Source organism: Grammomys surdaster, unplaced genomic scaffold (assembly GCF_004785775.1).
Source record: "Grammomys surdaster isolate TR1022 unplaced genomic scaffold, NIH_TR_1.0 225, whole genome shotgun sequence".
NCBI classification, from domain to species: domain Eukaryota; kingdom Metazoa; phylum Chordata; class Mammalia; order Rodentia; family Muridae; genus Grammomys; species Grammomys surdaster.
The window spans coordinates 169,081-191,178 of record NW_021604670.1 but is presented as its reverse complement, the minus strand read 5'-3'; the positions used below and the strand labels follow the sequence as shown (position 1 = coordinate 191,178).

Genomic DNA, 22,098 nt, shown 5'->3' with positions numbered 1-22,098 from the left:
ATTGGGAACATCAAGTAAGTTCCACCACATGTCTAATGACTTCTTTTTTCTTTGAAGTTGTGAAGCAAATATCTTCTCATCCCTGCTCATATTTTAGTACCTGAGCAGTAAATGTCCAGCTATTGTTATAGGATCAGACATCAGGAGAAAGAATGGTATAGACAGAATCTTTATGTACTATGTGGAAGCGTTATGTACTGTCAATAAAAAGCCTATGACCAATGAGCTCAGGCAGGATTAGAAGGTAGGAACAGTAAGAGTATGGCATGTTTCATGAGGAAAGCAAGAGTAGATACTGGAGGGATTAGTGGGGGCCATTCCAGGAAGGTATAACAGACTTCATTCTCTCTCTAGGGCCAAGGTAATGAGGAAAAGTTGACCAGAGTATTTTATTTGGTGGTATTCTGAGAGTGGAGGTTTTTTAAATTTTTTTTTCTGTTTTGTTTGTTTATGAGATGAAGTCTCATTGTGTGTTCCAAGTTATTCTGAATTCACTCATTCAGTTAAACTAACTTTGAACTCTTAATTCTTATGCCTCAGTTTATCTTCCTGGTGCTAGGCTTTAACAGAGAGTGACATGTTCAAGTTTGGGAAAAAGAATGATTATACTAGCTCCACTGCAGGAAACAGTTAGAAATGGTCTCTCTCATTGAGCAGGAAGGATAAGATGAAGGAAGTGAAGAGCACAGAAGACAAAGGCAGATGGAGTTCAAAAGGGTTGAGGAACTAAATGAAGGAGAAAGCACGAAGAGAGCTCCCACAATGAAGTCTATGTCCTGCAATAGAATGCCCTGCCTGCAGAGAGCAACCAAAGAAGGCTTGAAAGGAAGGCCAAGGGTGTTTGTCAGACCACTCACCTCAGCCTTGTTGCTGACTACATAGTCACACCTGCTGTATGTAGCTCAAGACTGCTCAGACCATACCACCCATATGACATAAGTAAATTTTACACTGTAAAAATCTACTGTGAGGCCAAGTGAGGTGGCTCATTGAGTGAGCACACTTGCTGGCCAGTCTGACAAACAAAGTTAGATCCTCAGGATCCTACATGGCCAAAGAAGAAACTCAGCTTCCAAAAGTTGTCCTTGGACACATACAAATCACAAGCACATATGCACATAGATATATCAGTTTCTCTTTTTCTAAAGTAAACAAGGTTTTGATGCCCACAAGCTTGAAGACAACATCAGCCTGTACCCTCTCTAAAGATCCAATAAGAATACTGACAGAGAGATGTGAAAGGAAACTGTGAACAAGCTTACTGCACCACACACATCTCTACAGAAACTGACCTGCTCATATGGTTCTGATTGATTTTAATGGAATTCCTTTGTAAACCATAGATTCTAAATTATCTCGCAGTAGGTATAACATCTGTAGGAGACATTATTTACCTTCAGTAACCCTTGAGTACTGGCACATTAAGTTCTGACAGAAGCTGAATTCATAGGCATCTTTCAATTAAATGCCAACTGTTCACCTTTTTTATTTTGTATATGCCACAGAAGATACTTATTTATAACATTTTTTATCACATTTAATTTCATGTTAAAACTATCAAATATAATCTTATGAGAGGTTTGTTTATTTTCTTATTTATTTATTTATTTATTTATTTTAAATTTTGGTTTGATTTGGTTCAATCTGAGGACAAAGAAAATTTTAGCATAGGGGAGGGATTTTTTTCCCCAAGTCTGAAGTTTAAAAAATTTAGTTAATTCCACAATCAGCTCACAAAAACAAGAAATTTGCATATGAACTTGATGCAGGCAGAATGCAAGTCTGAGCATGCTCCCAGTCTATGGAAGCTATCTCTATGTATGTCAGCTGCTTTTGGCCCCTCATTCTTCTCTTTTCTTCCTCCCTATAGGTCACTGGATTGACTCTGTCTCAGGACCTTGATGATCTTGCCATCCTCTACCTGGCCACTGTTCAAGCCATTGCTGTAAGATGCTTTAATGAAATTTCAAAAACAAAGCAAAGCAAAATGAAGCTTTGTGTTATCAATATGTTCTGAGCCACAAGATCCCTGAGAGGCACCGCAAAGCTTTTGTGGCAGTTTCTTAATTAGAAGAGAGGTTGCCTCAAGAGTTGTTCACCTGTCCAGACAGCAGTGGTGACAAGGGTTCTCACCTGCCTTCATGATAGATTCACAGCAATGGGAGCCAATGAAAGGGGAAATCTTTGAGCATCAGTACTTGTCATTTGTCTGAAGATTTCTAAATTCAATACAAGCAAAGAGGCAGAATCCAAGAACACGTGCAGTTGGAAAGCTGCCATTAAGAATGTTTGCTTTTGTACAGTACATAATATTGTTTGCTTTATAAAAGACTTCATTATAAGGTTCCCTTAAATTTCAAGCCTTCTTAGAAACATTTTGATTTAGGGTAGTTAGGGATTTACATGACGGGTTAAAATGACTAAGGCAAGAAGGGAGAATTTCAATCTAAAATTTGAGAGGCTCTTAAAGTGAGGTCTACAATGAAAACTAAACCCTAGAAGCTCAGATGTTGCCTAAGGAATCCTCTTGTGCAGTGCTCCACAGATAGGCTGCCAGGGGTTTCTAATGCCCTAACATCACACAGAAGTCCGCATGTGCACCTGGCCTAGAAAGTGCATCCACAGAAATGGGTCATGACAGTAGGCCTATACTCCACAAGTAAATCAGTGGTTTTGTGAATTTTAGAAGGAGAAAAAAAAGAAGAAAAAAATAAATTTACTAAAGTTGGATTTAAACTCTGTTATTTGTCATTAAACTCATGGTTCATTATTATATAGATTTATTTATATGATTATGGCTATGTATGTATGCCACACATGATAAAACCAGGAGAAGGTGTTAGACTTAGGAGATGTAGTAAAAGGTGGTATGAGCTGCAGAGTGTGGGTGCTGGGGATTGAACTCATGTCTTCTGTAAGATCAATGTATGTTCTTAACCACTGAACCATCATTCCAGCTTGTTACTAATTACTATTATTATTGTTTGTAGCCATTCTTTGACTACTTTGTGGGTTATTGCTTCCTCCATCCTTCTCCACACCTCTTCTTCCACCCTTTCAAACCCTAACACTAGAAAGGAGAGAAAAAAAGATAAAGGGGAGAGGGGGTAACAGTATAATTAGGGACATTGAGTTCCTTGGGACACGTTTAATCTTCACCATCAGGCTATCTAATTAGTTCCCCTCTTCCTCCTCCTTCTCTTCCTCTTCCTCCTCTTCCTCCTCTTCCTGCTCCTCCTTCTTGTTTTTTTCCCACAGCCTTATCCAAGCTACCAATAACCCACTATCTCTTGGGGTCCTAGCATTTATTCAACCTCTGAGGAGTTCCCAGAGTTTCAAATGTCACAAAATCGCACTAACTATCTGCATTTGGCAAAAATCACTCCCCTACTAGAGTACGAAGGAAATCATAGTCAACTGCTGTAGACAGTCTGAAGCAGCCCTGGTCCCATACCTGGGATTAAAACCAAAACATATTCTTATCTTACTTCTGTGTTTTTAAAGAAACCAAAATACTCATGGTGATGGTGGTGATTATTATTATTATTGTTATTATTATTATTTGTACTGGTGGTGGCAGTGCTGGTAGTGTTAGGGATTAAACCCAGACTCTTACTCTCTGAGACAAGCTTTCTACCTCTGAGCCTATCTCCATCCCTAAACAAAGGTTTTTGGTTTGCTTGTTAATGGTGTACAGATATATGACATTCACTAATTTTAACAACTGTTTATATAGTCTTACTGTCTTAAATACATATATGCATATTTATCCATATCACCAACACAAGTGCTCTGATAGTACTCACACCCAGGTGTCACATGTGTCTAGAAAACGGAGCTCCCCAGTCACTACAGTACTATCCATTCTGCAGAGCCACTGCAAAGGCATATGGAACCTGCCCACTCAGCAACACAGCCTCTGTAGACTATAGACCAGAGTGTTTCTCCCTTAGGCAACTTCCCTCTTGACTAATACCTTGAGCAGTTCAGTGAAACCAATCAAAACTCTTTCTACATAGAAACTACAAGCAAACAAAGAGAAGACAGAGGCAAACCAATACCCAGAGAATTCTGACATCTATCAACATGGAGAATATGAAAAGAAGATGAAATCTGAAACATGTCTATTATTAGTAAAGATATACAGTTATCCTGTTTTAAAATGGAGGACATTGTCATGATATTACTGATGCAGAATAGAATTTGGAGATATTTGTTATATTCCAGACTCTGTACTAAATGCCATCATCTGATTTAACCATATGATAGTGCTATTATGTTCCTCAGTTCACCCACTAGACTCTTAAGCTTTAGTATATACTAGATCAACCTGCTCAGTGCCATGTAGTTGTATATGGCAGGGCAGTAATGAAAGCCCATGATTTATAAAAGAAAACTTTAGGTATTTAAGAGGTATTGGTGACATTTTAATTTTTGATTTGTGAATGTAATTGTATGAAGGAGCTTGCAATAGGCTCAGTCACTTGCATTGAAAGGAATAGTTCTGGAAAACTAGAGATACATGATGCTCACACCTTGTGAGCAAATGCTAAGATGTGGACATGAAGTACAAAGCTAAATAGCAGAGGCCAAGAATTTTATCCCATCGTGGTAAGGACTGTGATCCTTAAGGGGCTCCAACTCTGTGCCTGGCCCCAAAGTGCCTTGCCTGTCCAGGCCTTAAGACTGCAGCCCTGTAAACCAAGGAACTTGTCTTTACACTTGAGATGAGGGCAGGCTGCTTGCCAGGGTCTTACAGTTAGTGCACACAGTTGGAATGAGAGCCTGTGTCCATCTCAGCCCCAGCTTCTGCTCTCTTTTCTTTGTTGGTGTGTTTTTCTTTGATCTTTTCATAAAAGCTACAGGAGTGAAATAAGTTTTCAGGCATTCTCAAAACAACTTTTACTTAACACATATCAGAAAACATCATTCACTTGGCCTGGAATCTTTTTCACAGGGTACTTCTCCTGGTAAGAACATTGCAGCAGGAAGCCCAGGAATGCAAAAGAAGATTAAACTTAATAATGCATGCAGGAAAGGAGGGAGAGACAGCCAGCTATGTTTTCTCAAGTAACACAGTTGGGAAATCAATCTTATATTTAATGGGCCATACGTACATTTAAAGTGATCCTATTTTTTCTGTCTATTGTCTTAATGACCTTTATAATTCCATGCAGGGAAGACATTTTAAGACAGATTTCCTGATAAAACTTTATTATAGAGTCAATTAAATTTGGGAGGGGTTCCATCTGTTTGAAAAAGTATCTGAGTGTACTGATTTTCTAGGCAAAAATGTGCATTTTAATGAAGCATTTTGATAACAGATATTTTCCCATAATGTTCATCTTGGGGAAAAAATATTTCCTTCTTCCTGAATATTGCTTTAGCACCTATTTGTTATTGGTAAGTTAGACAGTTTCCTCTCTATCGTAATATCCATGGTTGGCACTCTGTAGCCATGGAATGAAACTAAAGAAAGAAAAGTTAGCTCAGGATTATGGGAAAGCCCTCCATGCAGTAAAATTCTCTCTTACTTGCCTTCTTTGAAAGACCTGTCAGCCACTTGGTTCGTCCATAGCTTGTCTGTCTGTCGTTCTCTTTTCAGAATAGACCCTTAAAAAGTACTATTTGCATTTGAAGTCTCTTGATTTGCATTTGGTTCTGTGTCCCCTTGGAATCGCCTAATTTTAATTTAAATTTCTCCATGAAAACATTTTTTCCAGAAAGGTGAGCACAGAAGCATTTTTGCACAAAGCCCTTTGCTGGGCATTTCAAGAGGGTGGATCGTCACACAGTAGAGTCTGAGACACTAAAGGAAAGGCCCTGCAAAGAGCTGCCACAGTGGGAAATGAGAGACAGGCTGTCACAGCACTGAAGGGAGTGCCTCTTGTTCATGTCCTTACTTTCCTTCCCAGTAATGTGCTTCGCTATGACCCCAGTCATAGACCTGCTAATCACATGGTCCAAGTGGGTTAACAATCTTCAGTTTTCTAGTTTGTCTTGAAATTAGAGATGACATTGACATGTGCAGCAGAGTGCCCATTGACCCTCCTAGCCAGAAGAGCTCTTTTGTAAGCACTTCCAAGTGCAGGCAGTTGGGAGCTTCTAAGGGACACACTGCTATGTCATGCCATGTTAGAGGCCATATCTTTTATTTCTTTTCATTTATCATTTTTAGCAATCCACATCCAAATGAATGAATATGAAATCATTTATCCCATTAGTAAATGAGAATTGAAGCTTGGGTTGGGTAGAAGAAATAGGTGAACTGCCCATCAGATGAGGTAGGCTTCTTAATGTCAATCAAAGCTCATGCCTTCAGCTGTATAGATTTCAATCTTTAGGATAGATCACAGCAACCTAAAACCAGCAGTCCTCTAATAATCCATGATGGACTTATGGACATCTATTGACCTTCTGACATAATGCTTAATGGTCTATTCTGTGTGTGACATGTGACATTTTTTCTGGAGTTCATGATTTCCCCAAAACTAAAGAAAGAACATCTAGAGAGAATGAGCACTACTCACTAGGAAAGGAATCACCTTGTATGCTACATGTTTCATCTTCAACGCAATACAACCATAGGTATTTTTTGAAGGCCCTAGTTTTACTAAATTCATAATTTTACCAGATTCCTGGGCAGCTTCAACAAATTCTTAAGACTTCTTTGTTGTAACTGTTGTACCTTTTGTTCCTGACTTCCCAAGTGTCTCATTATCTATTATAAACCAATAGGGCTGTCATATCCTTTGGCCCCAAATTACCTTCTGGCTCTTCCCTTCTTTGGAGGGACTCCCATGGCCAGGGAAAATGCCCTTCTTGACGGGGAACTTCCCTTATCTAGACCCCACTCCTCAGGGCCTGAGTCAGTATGCTGTGGAATTCCTAAAGCTTATTTCTCACATGAGCCAAGCATCTCATTCCTCTTGCCTTCAGCATACATCAGATACCAACGCCCCAGTAACGCTTGCACTTTTACTAAAAACTGTCACATTGGCTCATTTCTCTTCTCCATCCCTGTCTCCCCATGGCTGTTTCATCATTCATTGAGATGCCAGGCCTTCTGAATCTGTAACCTGTTATGTTCCCTGACCTCCTCCCCCACCTACCTAGCAATTCACTCCCATCCTCATACCTAGAGCATTGCCACCTCCCCAAACCCCAAGGCTCTAAACATTCAAAGACCTCTCTGTCCACTAAAAATATACTCCTCATTTTTCTTCAGAGCCACTTCTTAACACCACCCTAATTGCCTTCTTAATGCCATGTCATAGTTTAGCTTTTTTAAAAAATATATCATATCCTCAAATAAATTAGGAATTTTGAGCATCTAGGTTTTGAACATCTCTAAAAGTTATGATCACAGCTACTTAAATAAGCAAACCCAAACTACAAATTACCCATTAAGATGCACCTTAATGACCTCAAAGTAGTATCCTCTCCTCAAACCATAGCAAAGTTATTGAGTAAATAGTAAACTCAGCAGGGTAGGAATGGGGATAACTTATTTCCAGAAGATATTACAGATATTGCAGCAGAAGGCTTGAGTAAAACTCTGAGCCAGGCATAGTGTGTTCCCTCTGTATCATCCCAGCTGGCTGGGAATGGATGCTGGTCCAGAGGCCTTGGTTTTTTTTTTTTCTTTGTTTTTTTTTTTAGAACATAATTAAAAGGCAATTTTAGTTCTCTTAGTCTTTTGCTAGCCAAAGGCTTTCATAGTTCTGTTGCTGGAGGTTGTTATTTTTGTTTATTGGTCTTTCTCTCTGTCTCTCTGTCTCTGTCTCTGTCTCTCTCTCTCTCCCTCTCTCTCTCTCTCTGTGCCTGTGTGTGTGTGTTTGTGTGTGCATGTGTGTGACTTTTCTAAGGAAAATATCTTCAGTTCAGTTCCACTTTAATGAAGGAAGACTGCCCCAGGTGTGGCTGACTGATAACATCAGAGCAGCACTATAGTGAGCCCATTGCAAGTGCCTCATAGAGAGGGCCTGGGCCACAATTGGCTTTCATCAGCTATTTGAATGTACTGAGTTAAAATGAGGCATGATACTTAAGGCTCTGCGAACATTGCAGAAGAGTGGATAGAGAGGTTGTAAGAACCAGAGAATCAGGGTGCTTGTTGGGAAGACCATGTCTCCTAAGAATGTCAGAAGTTACATGCATAAAATCTCACCAACATAACTGAGTGCCCAAACATGAACTAAAGAAGGATTCCAATAGATATGCTAGAATGGATAAGGAAAGCCCACAAGGCTTCCGTCCTATACAAAGAACTACAGATGATTAAGTAATGCTGGGGGCAGGAGGAATAGTCTTACCTAGGGAAGAGCACATCAAATGGTTATTCAATACCAAGTGGTTAGCCCTGAAACATGCATCATACAGACTGAGCAGATTGTGTGCATGTGTGTATTATATCACACATAAACACATATGTATGTAAGAAAAAATATTAAAAGGCTATTCATTTGAAAGATTGGGAGGGGTATATCAGGAGGTTTGAAGGGAAAATGATATAATTTTATTATAATTCCATACAAAATTAAAACAATATAAGAAGTAAACACATGACCTGTGATAACACTCCAACTGTTTTACTCCATGTCGTATTAATCCTGAGAGAAGTAAAAGGTGTATGCAGGGGTTTGGAGACATGCAGGCCCAGGGCAGAATTCCCTGTGTGAACCAACTGTGCAATCATAGCTTGAGTGTGTGATCACAGCCATGACCACCGAACCTCACAGCTCAAGGAGGGTAGTGCAGAATTCTGGGTGCCAAGCCAAGCACATGCCAAATACAGATGTTCTTGACGATTTGCCTTCACTGCCACCCTAATGTTTTCCTCTGCTTTCTCCTTTAAGTTTGGGACTCGCTTCATCATTGAGACCATGGAGGCAGCAGGGCATTCTCTCAGTACACTCTTCTTATGTGGAGGCCTGAGCAAGAATCCCCTTTTTGTGCAAATGCATGCCGACATTACTGGTAAGCTTCAGGCCGGGGGCAGGGCTGGTGGAGAACCTTAGGCTGACAGCAGTGGTGAAGAAGGGTAAAGGCAGGCTAAGGATAGGGACCCACTGGTGGTGACTCAAGTTACCAAGGTAATGGTGTAATCTGTGTCTTCAGGATGGGAAAAAAGTACTCTCAGATATGTGCAGTTACTAAGCAAGACACCACAGTTTGCAAGGACAGATCTTAATCCAAGGATCTTTTATCCATCTTTTTTGACTCCTTCTGAACCAAGTGTTGTGGGGAATATTGAAGATAAACAAATGGATAAAACATGACCTGGGTTCAATGAAGCTCAAGGACTCCCCAGAAAGGCAAAAAGCAAACAGACATAATACATACACCGTGAGAAGAGCTCTGAGTGGAAAAAGCGTAATGGGCACTTGGCTGAGTTTTGGACTGTACAGCTCAGGGCAAGTGACCAGGCTATCTGAAAAAGGAACACGGATCCCAAATGCTGTGCAAAAGGTCTAGCATGGGCCTGTAATCCCAAGGGGACCCAGATGCTGAGATTCCTTCTCAGTACCTAAGGGGTTCTGGTCATAGAGTCATGCACTGAGCATCTTGTGATGGGCATAGAGGGTAAGGGACAGTGGCAGACTGGCATCTGGGAAGAGCCCAGAGCTCCAGGAAAGGTTTTCTGGGAGGACACTTTGCAGGTGTACAAACTGCGACCTACACTCCAGTCTCTCTGAGACAGTACCCTCAACATTCTTGTTTCTTCTCCCCAAGTATTTCTGAAGATTGGTGCTCCCTCTAGTACCTATTGCTTGGTACCAGGATACCAGGTATAAGCACAGGACAAGGGGAAGGAAGTGTAGGGGAGGGGGGTACAGATGGTGTCTGTAATAGCCTCAACTCTCCAGTTGTGAGCCTACCTTACCCTGGGATCCGTTCCTTATGAACCCACCCACGGTGTTCCTTCCACAACAAGTAGGTTGGTTTCTGAGCTCAGAGTGTCTCATGAGATCATTCCTGCTCCAGGCCATGCAGATATAGGCCTTTATCCAAGTGACAGGCTCAGTTGATGCCTGCATATAAGGTATTAAATACAGAACTAAATAAAATACCTATTCCTACCTTATAGATATGTAGACTGAGGCACAATTTGGGGGATCGCTTAGAAAAGGAAGTAGTGTTAAGCACAGATCCAGAATGTGGGGAAACATGGACTTTGCCCTCCTTAGCCAAGTGCCTAGCATGTTGGTAGGAATCATACTGCAATCATTAATTCTCCCTAACTACTGAAATTAGAAAGCAGACTGCAATGCAGTCAAGCAAACAAGCAAGGACAGGTAAGGCACAATTGGCTTCCCTAAGTCAGGCAGCTGCATAGTATTGGGATCGGGATTGTGATTGTGATTGGGCTGTTGAGCCAAGTTCTTTTCCTTTATTACTCTTTGATAAAGCCTGCCCTGTTCCAAGGTTTGTAGAACCTTCAGAAGTGGACCACGAAGAGTGGAGTAGACAGAAATGAAAGTAGGATCAGCTGGGTAGGAAAGTAGGATCTTATCTGGCCTCAGATAAGACACAGGCCTGAAGTCCGCTCTGTGAGTCCCCACTTTTTAGCCTTCAATTACCCAAAGCCACATCTCAGCTGGATGGAAGCAGGTTAGAGGCCAGCATCAGTGCAGGGAATGGAGAAAAGAGGACCCTTGAGCAGGGTAGCCAGATGTGACCTGGTCATGGCCTGGGCACTACAGCTCAGGGTTTTGTGAAAATGGGCCATCCTCTAGTCATGTGTCCCTGAGCGTCAAAAGCCAGGGAATGCCACTTTGCTGCAAGCTCTGCATTGGGGTCTGTTGTTCTCTGTGCTGCTGAATGGAAGGCTGTTAGTGGCAGTTTGGGTTCAGACTGAAATTGGACCCTTTGTCTCTAACTACTGACCAGTTACAGTTGTAAACAAAGAGACCTTTTCTTTGCCTGAAATTCCTCTACTCATGACTGACAAAGGATGGCACAGTACATCTGCCTTCAAATGCTTTGGCTTCTGCTAAACTCATTAATGCATCCGATAAAATAGCTGACATTCCAGGCAAAGCCTCCCTCTTCCTGCCTTCACCCAGGGCTCAGAGAAAGGAATGCACTTGAGTCTGTTCAGTAAAGGAAGTCCTGGAAAAGGTGAAGCCCTTGGTACCTTTAAGTACTACAATTGCTCTGCTTTCCCTGTACATAACAATTTCGAACAAAGCACAAGTATGAAATTCTCAGATATATGCATGAAAAATTGCAGAGCAGAGTAGTGGAAAGATCAGCAGACCAGCTGTCTGACCTACGGGAAGTCACTTAACTCTGTGAGAGCCTGGGATCTCTCTTCTTAAGAAAACAACATTGTCATCCAGCTCATGTAGACCACTCTGAGGGATTGAGTACTCAGGAGTTTGAGTTCTAGGTCCTTGCTTAGCTCCCAGCGAGTGATCCTAGCCTGTTGCTTCACTTCTTCCCTCCAGGTAGCCCTATGCCCCAGAGGAGAAGGCATGGTGGAGAAAAAGACAGTTTAAAACATTATACGCAATTTTGGCCAGGTTAGGAAAAGCTGGCTTCATTAAGGCAGGAAATATGGGCTGCACCACCTTGGGAAAGGACATGGGCACCAGAGACACTTCCTGTACCCTGGCCATGGACTTAACTGTGATTTCCAAAAACAGTTTGCCTGCATGTACCAAGTGACTGTAATCTTCCTGTGGGCTTGGGACTAAATGTTCAGTGGCCTTTAGTCCTCTCCTCCCCAACAGCTCCCCCCCCACACACACACACTCACAAGCACCCCCTGCGTACACAGGCTGTCAAGTACTTGACTTGAGAATACAAAGAACAACATGTCTCCGAGAAGTCCATAACCAATCAGCAAAGTTTCCATTGTCTTCTGACCAATGTGCAGAAGAGCAGAACACAGACCTAGAGGTCAGAGGTGACAAGGCCAGGCAAGGAAGGAAAGTTTACTTAAACTTGGCCAACTTGAAGAAAGGGTTTATTTCCAGAGGTAAGGAAAACCTAGGCAACCAGGGAGACCCCCATAGCTGCTAACCTATTTCCATTCCCTAGGCTCAGGGATGAAGCACCCAGCTTAAGATAGGAACTTAGTTCAGCTTGAGCCAGAGGGCACTTTGCAAAGGAGAAAACAGAAGTATGGAGAGGTTAAATAACCTGTCTAGTATTGTACAACTGTGTCAGCAAGGAAGCCAGAATTCAAACTCTGGCAGGCCACCTTGAGATTGGGAGCTAATGAGGAGCTCCCTGGGAGTTCCCCTAGCCTTGACTGTCCAAGGAAGCAGAGCCTGAGACGCATTTCTTCCCACTCAGAAACTGTGAAGTTGTGGGTCTATTGCAAAGGAGCTGAAGATAAATGGTGTTTGGAAGGCTATCTTCTAAAAACAGCTCTAGGTCAATAGGAGACCTGGGTGGCAACAGATTCACACAGGCATGTAGTATGATTTCTGGTTGAGCCACCCATACCTTTCTATGTGGCCTAGTATCTGTCTTTACACTCGGGATGCCTGATGAGAACTTTCCTTTTCCTTTTCCATAGCTCTGTTCTTCAGCTCCCATGAAATCCATACAGAGCCCTTCTTCTTGACCATGTTGAGTCTAATAGTAACAGCCACCATGTCTCCAGGGCTCCACACAGAATGCAAACGTGAGCTCTCTCTGAGTGCTCTCTCACCAGCCCACATGGTACACCTATGCAATGAGCCTCATCCTATTCGGTTTCTGTTTCTTCACTGTCTGTAAGGGAGTATGGTGCGGGCTGACCTGACCTGGAGGAGCTAGGGTAAGTTAGCAAGTGAGTCTCCCTAGAAGAAGGAAGAGAGTTGCGGTCTTTGTCTAAAGGAAGCATTTCTGCCGTAGTACTTTCCAAATAGGATCCCTCAGTATCTTCAAATGTTTAATTCAGTCTCATGTCCACTGTGCCAGCCACTGGTCTGGAAGTTGCCAGAGCTGAAAGAGTTAAAGACCCATTGCAAAGGAATGAAAGCAGGGAGGGAGGAAGCCAGGCCTGAGCCTCTCTTAGATTTGTCACTTTCCCTGGTGGCTTAGTAGCAGAGCGAGAAGCAGACCCTGTTATAATTCTTCAAGTCCTCTTATATGTCAGTAGGATTCTGCTTCCTAGCTGACTGTGTAGGGGGATGGCTAGAGCTGACCTGAGCTGGAGGAGATAGGTAAGTTACCATGCGAGCCTCCTTAGAGAGCAAGAGGAGGGCTGCAGCCTTTGTCCAAAGGAAGCCTTTCTGACGCAGACCTTTCCTCTGTGGCACTTCCAGTCATCTATTGATTAGAAAATCAAGTCATCCTGTGAAAGTAGATGGGAATTTTATCCCAATCCTTCAGCTAAGGAAACTGAGGTAAGAGAGGTGGAGATACTAACTTAGGATCACATTGTGAAGTGAGTAAAGAAGCAGAGATGTAAATCAGCTTAAGAATCCAGAACAGCATGTGAAATCCTCGTGAACCTTCAGCCGTGGGACATGTCATGTAGGTGGCTTCTTTGCACCTGGTGGATCCCTACTTACCTTCTCATGACATTTCAGTCACATGACTATTTCAGTCTCATGTCTACTGTGTCAAGCACTGGCCCAGAGATTCATTCTCTCACCATTTAATTGATGGCCTGAGCCCTGCTATAAGGATCAGAGACATGATGGTAGACAGAATGGAGCCCCTAGCCTCATGCAATGTCAGTTCTGCAGGGCAAGGGACAAGTCTAAGTAAGTAAAACACATAGTAGAAAAGTCTGGGGGGGGATACAGGAGTAATGGAGGAGTGATAAAGTTGTCTCACCATTTTAAATGCAGTGACCAAGGAAAGCTAGGGTTGCATTTGTGCTGTGTTGAAGAGGCAGTTACACAGGTATCTGAAAGGGCCCTGAAACTGACTGAAGAAATCACAAAGAAAGTAGGTTCATGTGGTGGCTAGAAAAAAAGAGAGGCCAGCTGGCAAGGGTCTTGCCAGACTAAGAATTATGGCTTGTGCTGGAGATGTGTCAGAGAACCAGCCCTTCTATGGCCTGTATCCATCACCCCATCTGAGACTGGAATAGCAGGGCACAGCCTCATTCATTTCAGCCTTCGTTGGGCACAGCAAAGCATATAGAGTTAGAGGGAAGCCAGGAACCTGGGTGCCAAAGTCTCACAAGTTGATAGATATGGTATTGGCTACCCTGAGGCTTGTGACCAGTGCACTGGCCATCAGAAGGCAGAGAACTCTCCCAGAACCCATAATTCCAAGGACTGGGGACCTTCAGGGAGGTATAAGGTACTGCTGCTTTGACATCAGGAGTTTTGCCTCCAGAGGTGTTTGCTGGCTCCCCACAGCCCTGGTTCTGCTCACTAACCAAGGTATGTCTTTGTCCTGTACAGGCATGCCTGTGGTCCTGTCACAAGAGGTGGAGTCTGTCCTTGTGGGAGCTGCTATTCTGGGTGCCTGTGCCTCAGGGGACTTCACTTCTGTGCAGGTATGTTAGGATCCACGGGTGGCTGTGGTCCCTGCCCTGTCTGAAGCTGTCTGTCCTCTTGACAGCAGCTCATAGCTTGCAAAACACACACAGGATATAATTAGGAAATGATAGGTTGCAGCCAGAGAATCATAGGCGCTCGCCGCCTCTGACGTAGTCACTGTAGCCTCCCTTTGGCTTCACCTCTGTTCATGTGAATTGTTCTGGTTCTCCCTCCTTTGTAGGAGCTCCTAAATTATTTAGCTTCAATTTCTGCTTGGCCATTTTTCTTTGATTAAGTGAAAGAGTTAATGCCCAAAATGTTGATTTTCCACGTGGACTTCAGAGTTTTACTTGATTATTTCATCTGCATCACTTTTGGAATATCTCTGAAGCCTCTGTCAACAAGAAACACAAAAGAAAGTGTTGGTGAGGGAAAAAAGAATTAAAAATAAAGTAGAAATAAGGAACAAAGTTTAGGAAGCCGGAAACAATTTGGTGGTGGTGATTTGAGTGCATGATTTTGCTCTGAGCTTCCTGGCAGCCAAGACAAAAAAAAAAGGCATGATAAATTGCATAATTCTTATTTTCAAAAAGAGGAAGCATCCTGGTTTCTGGTAAGAGACAAGCTTTTCCTGATGTGAAATCACAAAAGACGTTGTACATGCTGGAGGTTGTTAAAGGCTTCCAGCATTGAAATGATACAAAAATCCCTTTAAAAAGTGAGTGTGAGGTAGGACAGACAGGCTCTGCAGTTAGACTACTTGGTCTCGAGTGCTGGCCTCCCTACACATGAGCTCCGAGGACTCACCCATCTTCTCTACTTGTACTTCCCTAACTCTCCCAGTGGCCCGGAGCTGGCTTGCACACTCTCCTATGGCTCAGCTGAGCATATGTCGTCCCCACCACAGCTCTCGAATCCCCATTTTAGAAATGTGGAAGTTAAGCAATCTTCCTCTCCTCTTACATCTCTTTTTTCTTGTGAGATCTGGTGCTTGGAGCTTGGTAGTCATTTTAGGCTGACAAGGTTTGTAAAAGCAGATATTAGACACTGGAGAAAACATCCTTGATTGCTGAGCCAATCCTGGGAGCAGAGTACCAGCTCTTGGACAAGCTCATGGAACAGCTAGTAAGAGCTAGAAGCAAGTCAGAGCCCCAGCTACCAGCTGAGAACCAGAGGGTTTGATCACTTGCTCATATGCCCCAGAGTTAAGAGAAGAACTAGGTGTTCTACCAGTACCCCAATAATTAGAATTCAACTTGCTGTGACTGTCTACTGTGGCAGGTCCTGTGCTAGCTTCTTTAACATAGCTTTCCTAATGTGTATATTACCCTTTCATGGCCCATAAGAAATACTCAGAAAACTTGCAAACATAGATCATTAGAAATTTTCAGAAGCAGAAGCCCATTTCCAGTGTCCATGTTCTCCAGAAGAGTGTCACCTTAACAGTGACTGTAAAAGATCTCTCCTAAGGACCTGAATCTGCTCATGGACCCATGGAAGTTTTAGTAGAAGTCTTTAAGCAGAGGTGGCATCAATGAATTGTTTATGTATTATTGCTTTCCTAATCCTCTCAAGAGTAGGTTTAAAATAGGAAGATACAATCATCAGAAAGGGAGCCTCTGGCAGAGAAAGGCCTGGGCTCTTACCTACCCTCATGTAAATCCACATGGTCTTCAACTCTAGGCTTGCTTGGACATACTCATGTCATCTGTCATCTTCAATGCTTACTTCTTTTTTCAAAATGGAGCAGGACATATGGCTGGGTGCTTAAAGCACTTCACTGCTCTTCCAGAGGACCTGCATCCAATTCCCAGGACAATAAGGGGCTCATCTGTGGAGTTACCATCTGTAACTCTGGTACCGTGGAGTCCACTGCCCTCCCTGGCTTCTGAGAGTGCCTAAACACAGGTAGTGCCTATGCATATACCTATGCACTCAGAAAACACAAAACACAGAAAACAAAAACTAATTAAGTACTCAATAGGAAATAATGTGTGCAACTAATTTCCATTGGTATGGCTGACTGTAGCGATAAAGAGTCTTTAAAAGCTTCAGTCTATGGAAGCAGCCTCGTTAGTGTGATTGCATCTGGAGCTGCTTTGGAAATGTAATACATACACTTGATACTGTTCATATTTCTTTGAAAAAGAAACAAATGGAGATCTCCAAGCCTGGGGACCAGCTTAGACTCTACAAGGTGATCCTGTCTGTGATTCATACTTTTCAGCCTAAACTGCAACACAATCTTTTTTTAGAACTTCCAGGATCCTAGCTTAGTCCTCACAGGGCCTAAGAAAGGTAAGTGCTTTCTGCCAGGCACTCAGTTCCTGCAGCCGTCACAGTTGGTAGATCTTACATAGATAGGCTGATTTTGTAGACCCTGTCAGGGTCATCTCCTTCAGATAAAGGGAGAGCTAAGATCATGGGTAGGAGGAGACATGGATTGGAAAATTAGAGAAAGAGCTTATATGTGCCTGGAGAGAACCTGTCCCAGTTTCCTGAGGCCTTGAGTGACTTCAGTCATGGGTAGAGCTTGTACCTTCCTTTTCCAATACCAATGGATCAAGGAGAGCCATAATAATGGTACAACTTCGGCATACCACAAATCTGAGGGGATTTAGTCAGCTGGTGGAAAAAGACAAGGGGTGGGCTTTTCTGGAGGAGTTAGAGTAGCTGAGTTCAGGTTCCATTGCTGTCACATGTCCTGACACATGTGGGCAATTCTTTTCTTATGTCCCCTGCTCTTCTACACTTAGTTTCAGCCTCAAGGTCTCTGCCTGTCTTCTCTCTTCCCTGGCCCTTTCCTCCCCTTCCATATCTTTTCGCTATTCCCTTTCTAAATGAGGGACTCAAAAATAAGGATGAAGAGTATCCCAGTGAGCTGTCTTTCATGAAGCCTTCCAGTCTGGCTCCACCCAAGGGTGTATCCTCCTTCAGGCAAGTCATGAGATCTGTGTGTGTGTCTGCACCTTAATTTTCTACAACTTTGCTCTTGGGGTCAAAGTTCAGATGTTAAGCTGTGTCAAGGAACAGGTAGAAGGGAGTCTTATCCCTCCTCTTATTTGTATGTATGAAATTGTATGGCCTTGGCCAATGACGTGTCAGGTTAATCCCCTTCCCATCCTTAGTACCACTGTGCTACAAAATAATCCTTTGTATTTCTGAGGAACACAAAACACATCATTTGAAGTTGGTAGCAAAATATAATACTATGAAAGTTAAAATATATAAGTTTAATTTTAATATATATTATATATTTATATATAAATATATAAAAGATATGAGGTATATTTATAAGACAAATATAAATATATAATTAAATATTATATATAATATATATTATGAAACAAGAAGCTAGTTTCAGGAAGTTGTGAAAGAAAAAACACCCAAATAGTGGAGACAGGCATAAACTGCTTTTCCACTGACTGCTTCCTTCAGACCTCCAGTAGAGGTCATTAACTTCGTGTAATTTTTTTTATCTTAAGAAGAAGCAAGTTTTGTTCCACAAGCTTTCATCCCAGAAGTACTATTTATCTTGAACTTCCCCCTCCCTTCCCCAACTTGCAAAGAAGTGGATTGAAGATTCCAAGGCAAACTTAAGCAAAAGGGACAGTGATGGGTGTCCAACAAGCACCTATGGCCATTGTAAATGGAGCACGGGCTTGAGGAAAATGACTTAGCTCCTCAGAAGCCTCTCCTCTGCCCCACAACTTGAGGGGTATCCTTGTCAGCTACTGATTGCACTGAACTGCCATTAGCTCCCAAAAGACTCCTGCTTCTCCCCGACTAACATCTACCTGTAAATGGCAGTTACTCAATCCTCTGTAGTGTGTGTCCACAGAATAGACCATTGCTGAGGACAGCAATTCACCCCTAGGTCAATCTTTACAAAAGGTCCTTCTTGCTTGCTGAAGCCACCGCTCCCAATCTTTTGCATAAAATTTGTCTCATTTATAGCCAAATATTTCATCAATTTAATGTGTGTCAAATCTGTTGTCTCTGTAAAAACATATCTCTTGTGTTTTGTTTTGTGTGTGTGCATGTGCATGTGCGTGTGCGTGTGTGTGTGTGTGTGTGTGTGTGTGTGTGTGTTGGGGGTAGGGATCAATTTGCTGTGATTTGAGTCTTGTTTACCTTTCTACCACCATAAATGCCTGTTTTTCAGTTTGTAGAATAAAGCTCTGTCTGCTTCAACTTCTGGAGGTTTGGAAAGGTTGAGGACAAAGGATATTCAGAAGTGTGAAAACATCTCTTTCTTAGTGGAGTTGATCTTAGATTGGTGCCAGACTGCCACCCTGCCAACCCTTTCCTAAAACACAACTGAAATACAAGCTCCTTGAGTAAAAGTTAGAAAATCCAATTGAGACAGAAGAGAAATATAAAACCTTATTACCCTAAAACTCCTTTAGCAATTCTGATTAATTAATAGCTTGTTCTTTTGTTTGTAATTGGAATCATTTTAATTATAAAATATGTCAATACAATGAATATTGATTTATAGTATTTTTCCCACACCCAAGAACATGTAGTAAACTTTCTAATCATTTCTGCTGTTTGTGTTACTTGCTACCCTATAGAATATACCATACTCGTTCTACCAGACTTCAGCTATGCTGGCTGTTTCAGTTATCATCTCTGTAGCTAATTTTTTATTCATAGTCTAAATTATCATAGTCTAAGTATGAAACAGATTGTGGACATATGCAAAAGTTTCATCAAAAAATCTTTGCTTAGTTTTTAGGATCTTTTATATAGAGTAACACTCACCAACAGTATCTAAAAATTCAAGGTGCGTGTTTCTTGTGAATTAAGACTCCGTTTATCTTGCCTGCACAGGCATCTCATAATCTGACTCATTTCACATATGGTCCTGTTAACAGTATGAGTTTTAAGTATACGTTCGCCCTTTGCTGCTTAAGTATATGTTCCTGAAGTATAAGATGCTGGGTTCTAATTAGGTAGATTCAGATTTCAGATTAAATTTTCTTAGTGTGTTTTCAGCCCAATGTGCCAATACTCATAAAAAGTCAACAAAAAAGTTTGGATGATCGTTAACAGTTTCAAGAAGAATTAAATTGAGAGTGCGATGTTGGTCCTAACACATGTTAAACTTATTGCCAGTAGCTAGTTATCAATGCTTGCTTATCATTTTACAAACATCTCTCCCTCCTAAAAGAACAGAAATAAATTTGGGATCTGATCTAATTATCAGTCTCTCGGTTCCAATCCAGTTTGTAGAATAGCACCCTGAGTGTAAAAGTCAAAATATTTATCTCAAAATTAGAATTCTATTTTTGAGAATAAAAGACATGCAACATCTGAGTCTCCTACTCCTCATAGGACTGTTACTTTCCATCTGCTACTGTTCTTGGTATTACAGAACAACCTAGCAGGTGTTAATAGGGCCCACTGTGCAGATGAATACTCTGAAGCACAGGAATGAAACTGTATAACCTTGATTAACATGGTGGGCACCAACCCATCTCTTGGGGAGGACATAGATTTCAAGATTGTAGTCAGGTTAGCTGCTTCTCACAGGCAGTACAGTACCTAGAAAATCACTCATTAGTCAGTTGTCAAACAGAAACTAAAGCAGAAGTCTTCTCTTTGACTCACCATATCATAATACGGATGTTGTCATCAATGAGCTTGTCATGATTTATGTGATTGTTTTCATCATAATCTACCTACTGACTTTTTATAGAGATGACTATAAAACACATTAGGGCATTTACATAGAAAATAATTTTAGCACAATTGGTATTAACAAGATTTGATCTAATGAGGGCTGGTTCAAATGGTTAAGAGTATTAACTGTTCTTGCAGAAAATCTGGTTTGATTGATACACAGCACCCATATAATGGCAAATAGCAATCTGTAACTTCAGTTCCAGGGAATCTAATGTCCTCCTGTAGCCTCTGTAGGAACCAGGTAAGCACATGGTACACAGAAATACATGCAGGCAAAAAAAAACCCCATACACATAAAATAAAAATGGGGAAAAGATTCATCTAATGAATATATTCTTCCAAGACACCCCCTTTCCCTGCATTTTTCATTAAGGAAATTTTAAGAGCTATGTTGTTTATAGACTTAATCATAGCCAAATATTTACAGAGTCCTTAAAAACATAGGATTCCAGAGTTATGATACTAAAATATCATTCACCTCATTCTTCAACTTGATTTTACTGAAGGCTGTTTGATTATGATACAATCTTTGCTTTTTATATAATATATACACATATACTTATATATCTACATTATATATGTGATTATAGATAAAATATATAATAAATATATAAAATTATATATAATACAAATATAAAACATATAAACACAATTGCTTATAAGTAAAATGCTTCACTCTATCATATATATCATAGCTTTTTATAATAAATGTCCTTATTGGGATAAGCCAAAATGAAGTAAATATGTTAGCATGTTTTTCCTTGATATTAATGAATATAATGCATAAATAGCACATCCGTGCTGCATAGTTTAGCAGTCATCATAATAAAGTAGGTTGGGCAATCTGAGATTACAGAAGATAAAGCCTTTAGTGAAATCAAGAATAGTGAATAGAAGAAGGAGAGCTCTAACTGCACATATGCATGGTCATGCTTACACACACACACACAGGTACACACTCATATGTCCACACATGCACACACACACCACATACAGTCATGCATGCACACAACATATAAACATATCCTATGCCTCACCCCCACTCGAAAGAGGCTTGATTCAGACTCAGAACACAAGGTCTCACTGGAAATTGTGAGACAGCTTTGACTCCAACCTTAAGAACTGTGCAGAAAAAAAAAATCCATCTTTATGGTTGCTTGTTGTGTGTCTTTGATATTTTACAAGTGAACCATTGAGAAAGTATCCTTGGTTCAGAAACATGAATGATGCTTTTTTTTTTTCAAGTATATCCCTAAGAAACTTTATCACTTAAATTTTTCTACTGTTCTAGATGTGTCAAGGAAATGTTTTGCACTCTCATAATAATTTTACAAATGGGAGAAGAATACCAGAGAAGCTAATGGACAAGTTAACTGGTAGAAAGTAATGGAGCCAGAAGCTAAGTCCTAACATAAGTCAGTCACAGTGACGATTCTATAGCTAAGTATGATTACTATTACTTAAAAGCTGATATCAAATTAGGTGGCCAGAAATTAGAATTTACATGTATATTGAAATGTCACTGTCTTAACCAAATCTCCATAGATATTTAGAGAGTTTGAAAGATGAACTGTTTATAAAGTTTATGGCCATACTCTATTGGTAGGTAAAGGTCAGAGAATTGAAGCCAGACCACAGGGTGGTGTGGGAGCTCTCTGCAGTGATCCTAAAAGGAAAGAGCTGGGCTGTTTACCTAGCTCCTCTTAGCTTAACTAAGTCAGGAGGCAGGAGAGCACCTCGATATGCTGCATGCCTGTCAGCTTGTGTATGACCAAAGTGCTGAGAACCTTCCAGAACATATGAAGATGTCCAACATTGTCTTATATGTAGTGGGATATTTTTCCCACAAGTTGGGAGGAGCTAAGGTTGGAGGAGTAAGGAAAGAAAGAGGAGGAGTAAGGAGAGGAAGAGGAGAAGGAAGAGAAGGAGCACATGAGAGAGAGGAGGGGAGGGAGGGAGGGAGGGAGGG

General features: G+C 41.4%; 1 protein-coding gene across 4 annotated transcripts in view; it reads left to right on the top strand.

Annotated features, from left to right (window-relative positions):
* Fggy (FGGY carbohydrate kinase domain containing) overlaps positions 1–22,098 on the top strand; it is a 363,520-nt gene that overhangs the window by 270,767 nt on the left and 70,655 nt on the right. For all 4 annotated transcript variants that reach the window (XR_003712158.1, XM_028773313.1, XM_028773314.1 and 1 more), the window contains 3 exons: positions 1,871–1,945; positions 8,859–8,979; positions 14,361–14,455. Coding sequence is in view for 3 of the 4 variants with exons in the window: in XM_028773313.1 (XP_028629146.1) it covers positions 1,871–1,945; positions 8,859–8,979; positions 14,361–14,455 (291 nt within the window). In the remaining variant the exon portion in view is untranslated. The remainder of the gene's footprint in view (positions 1–1,870; positions 1,946–8,858; positions 8,980–14,360; positions 14,456–22,098) is intronic.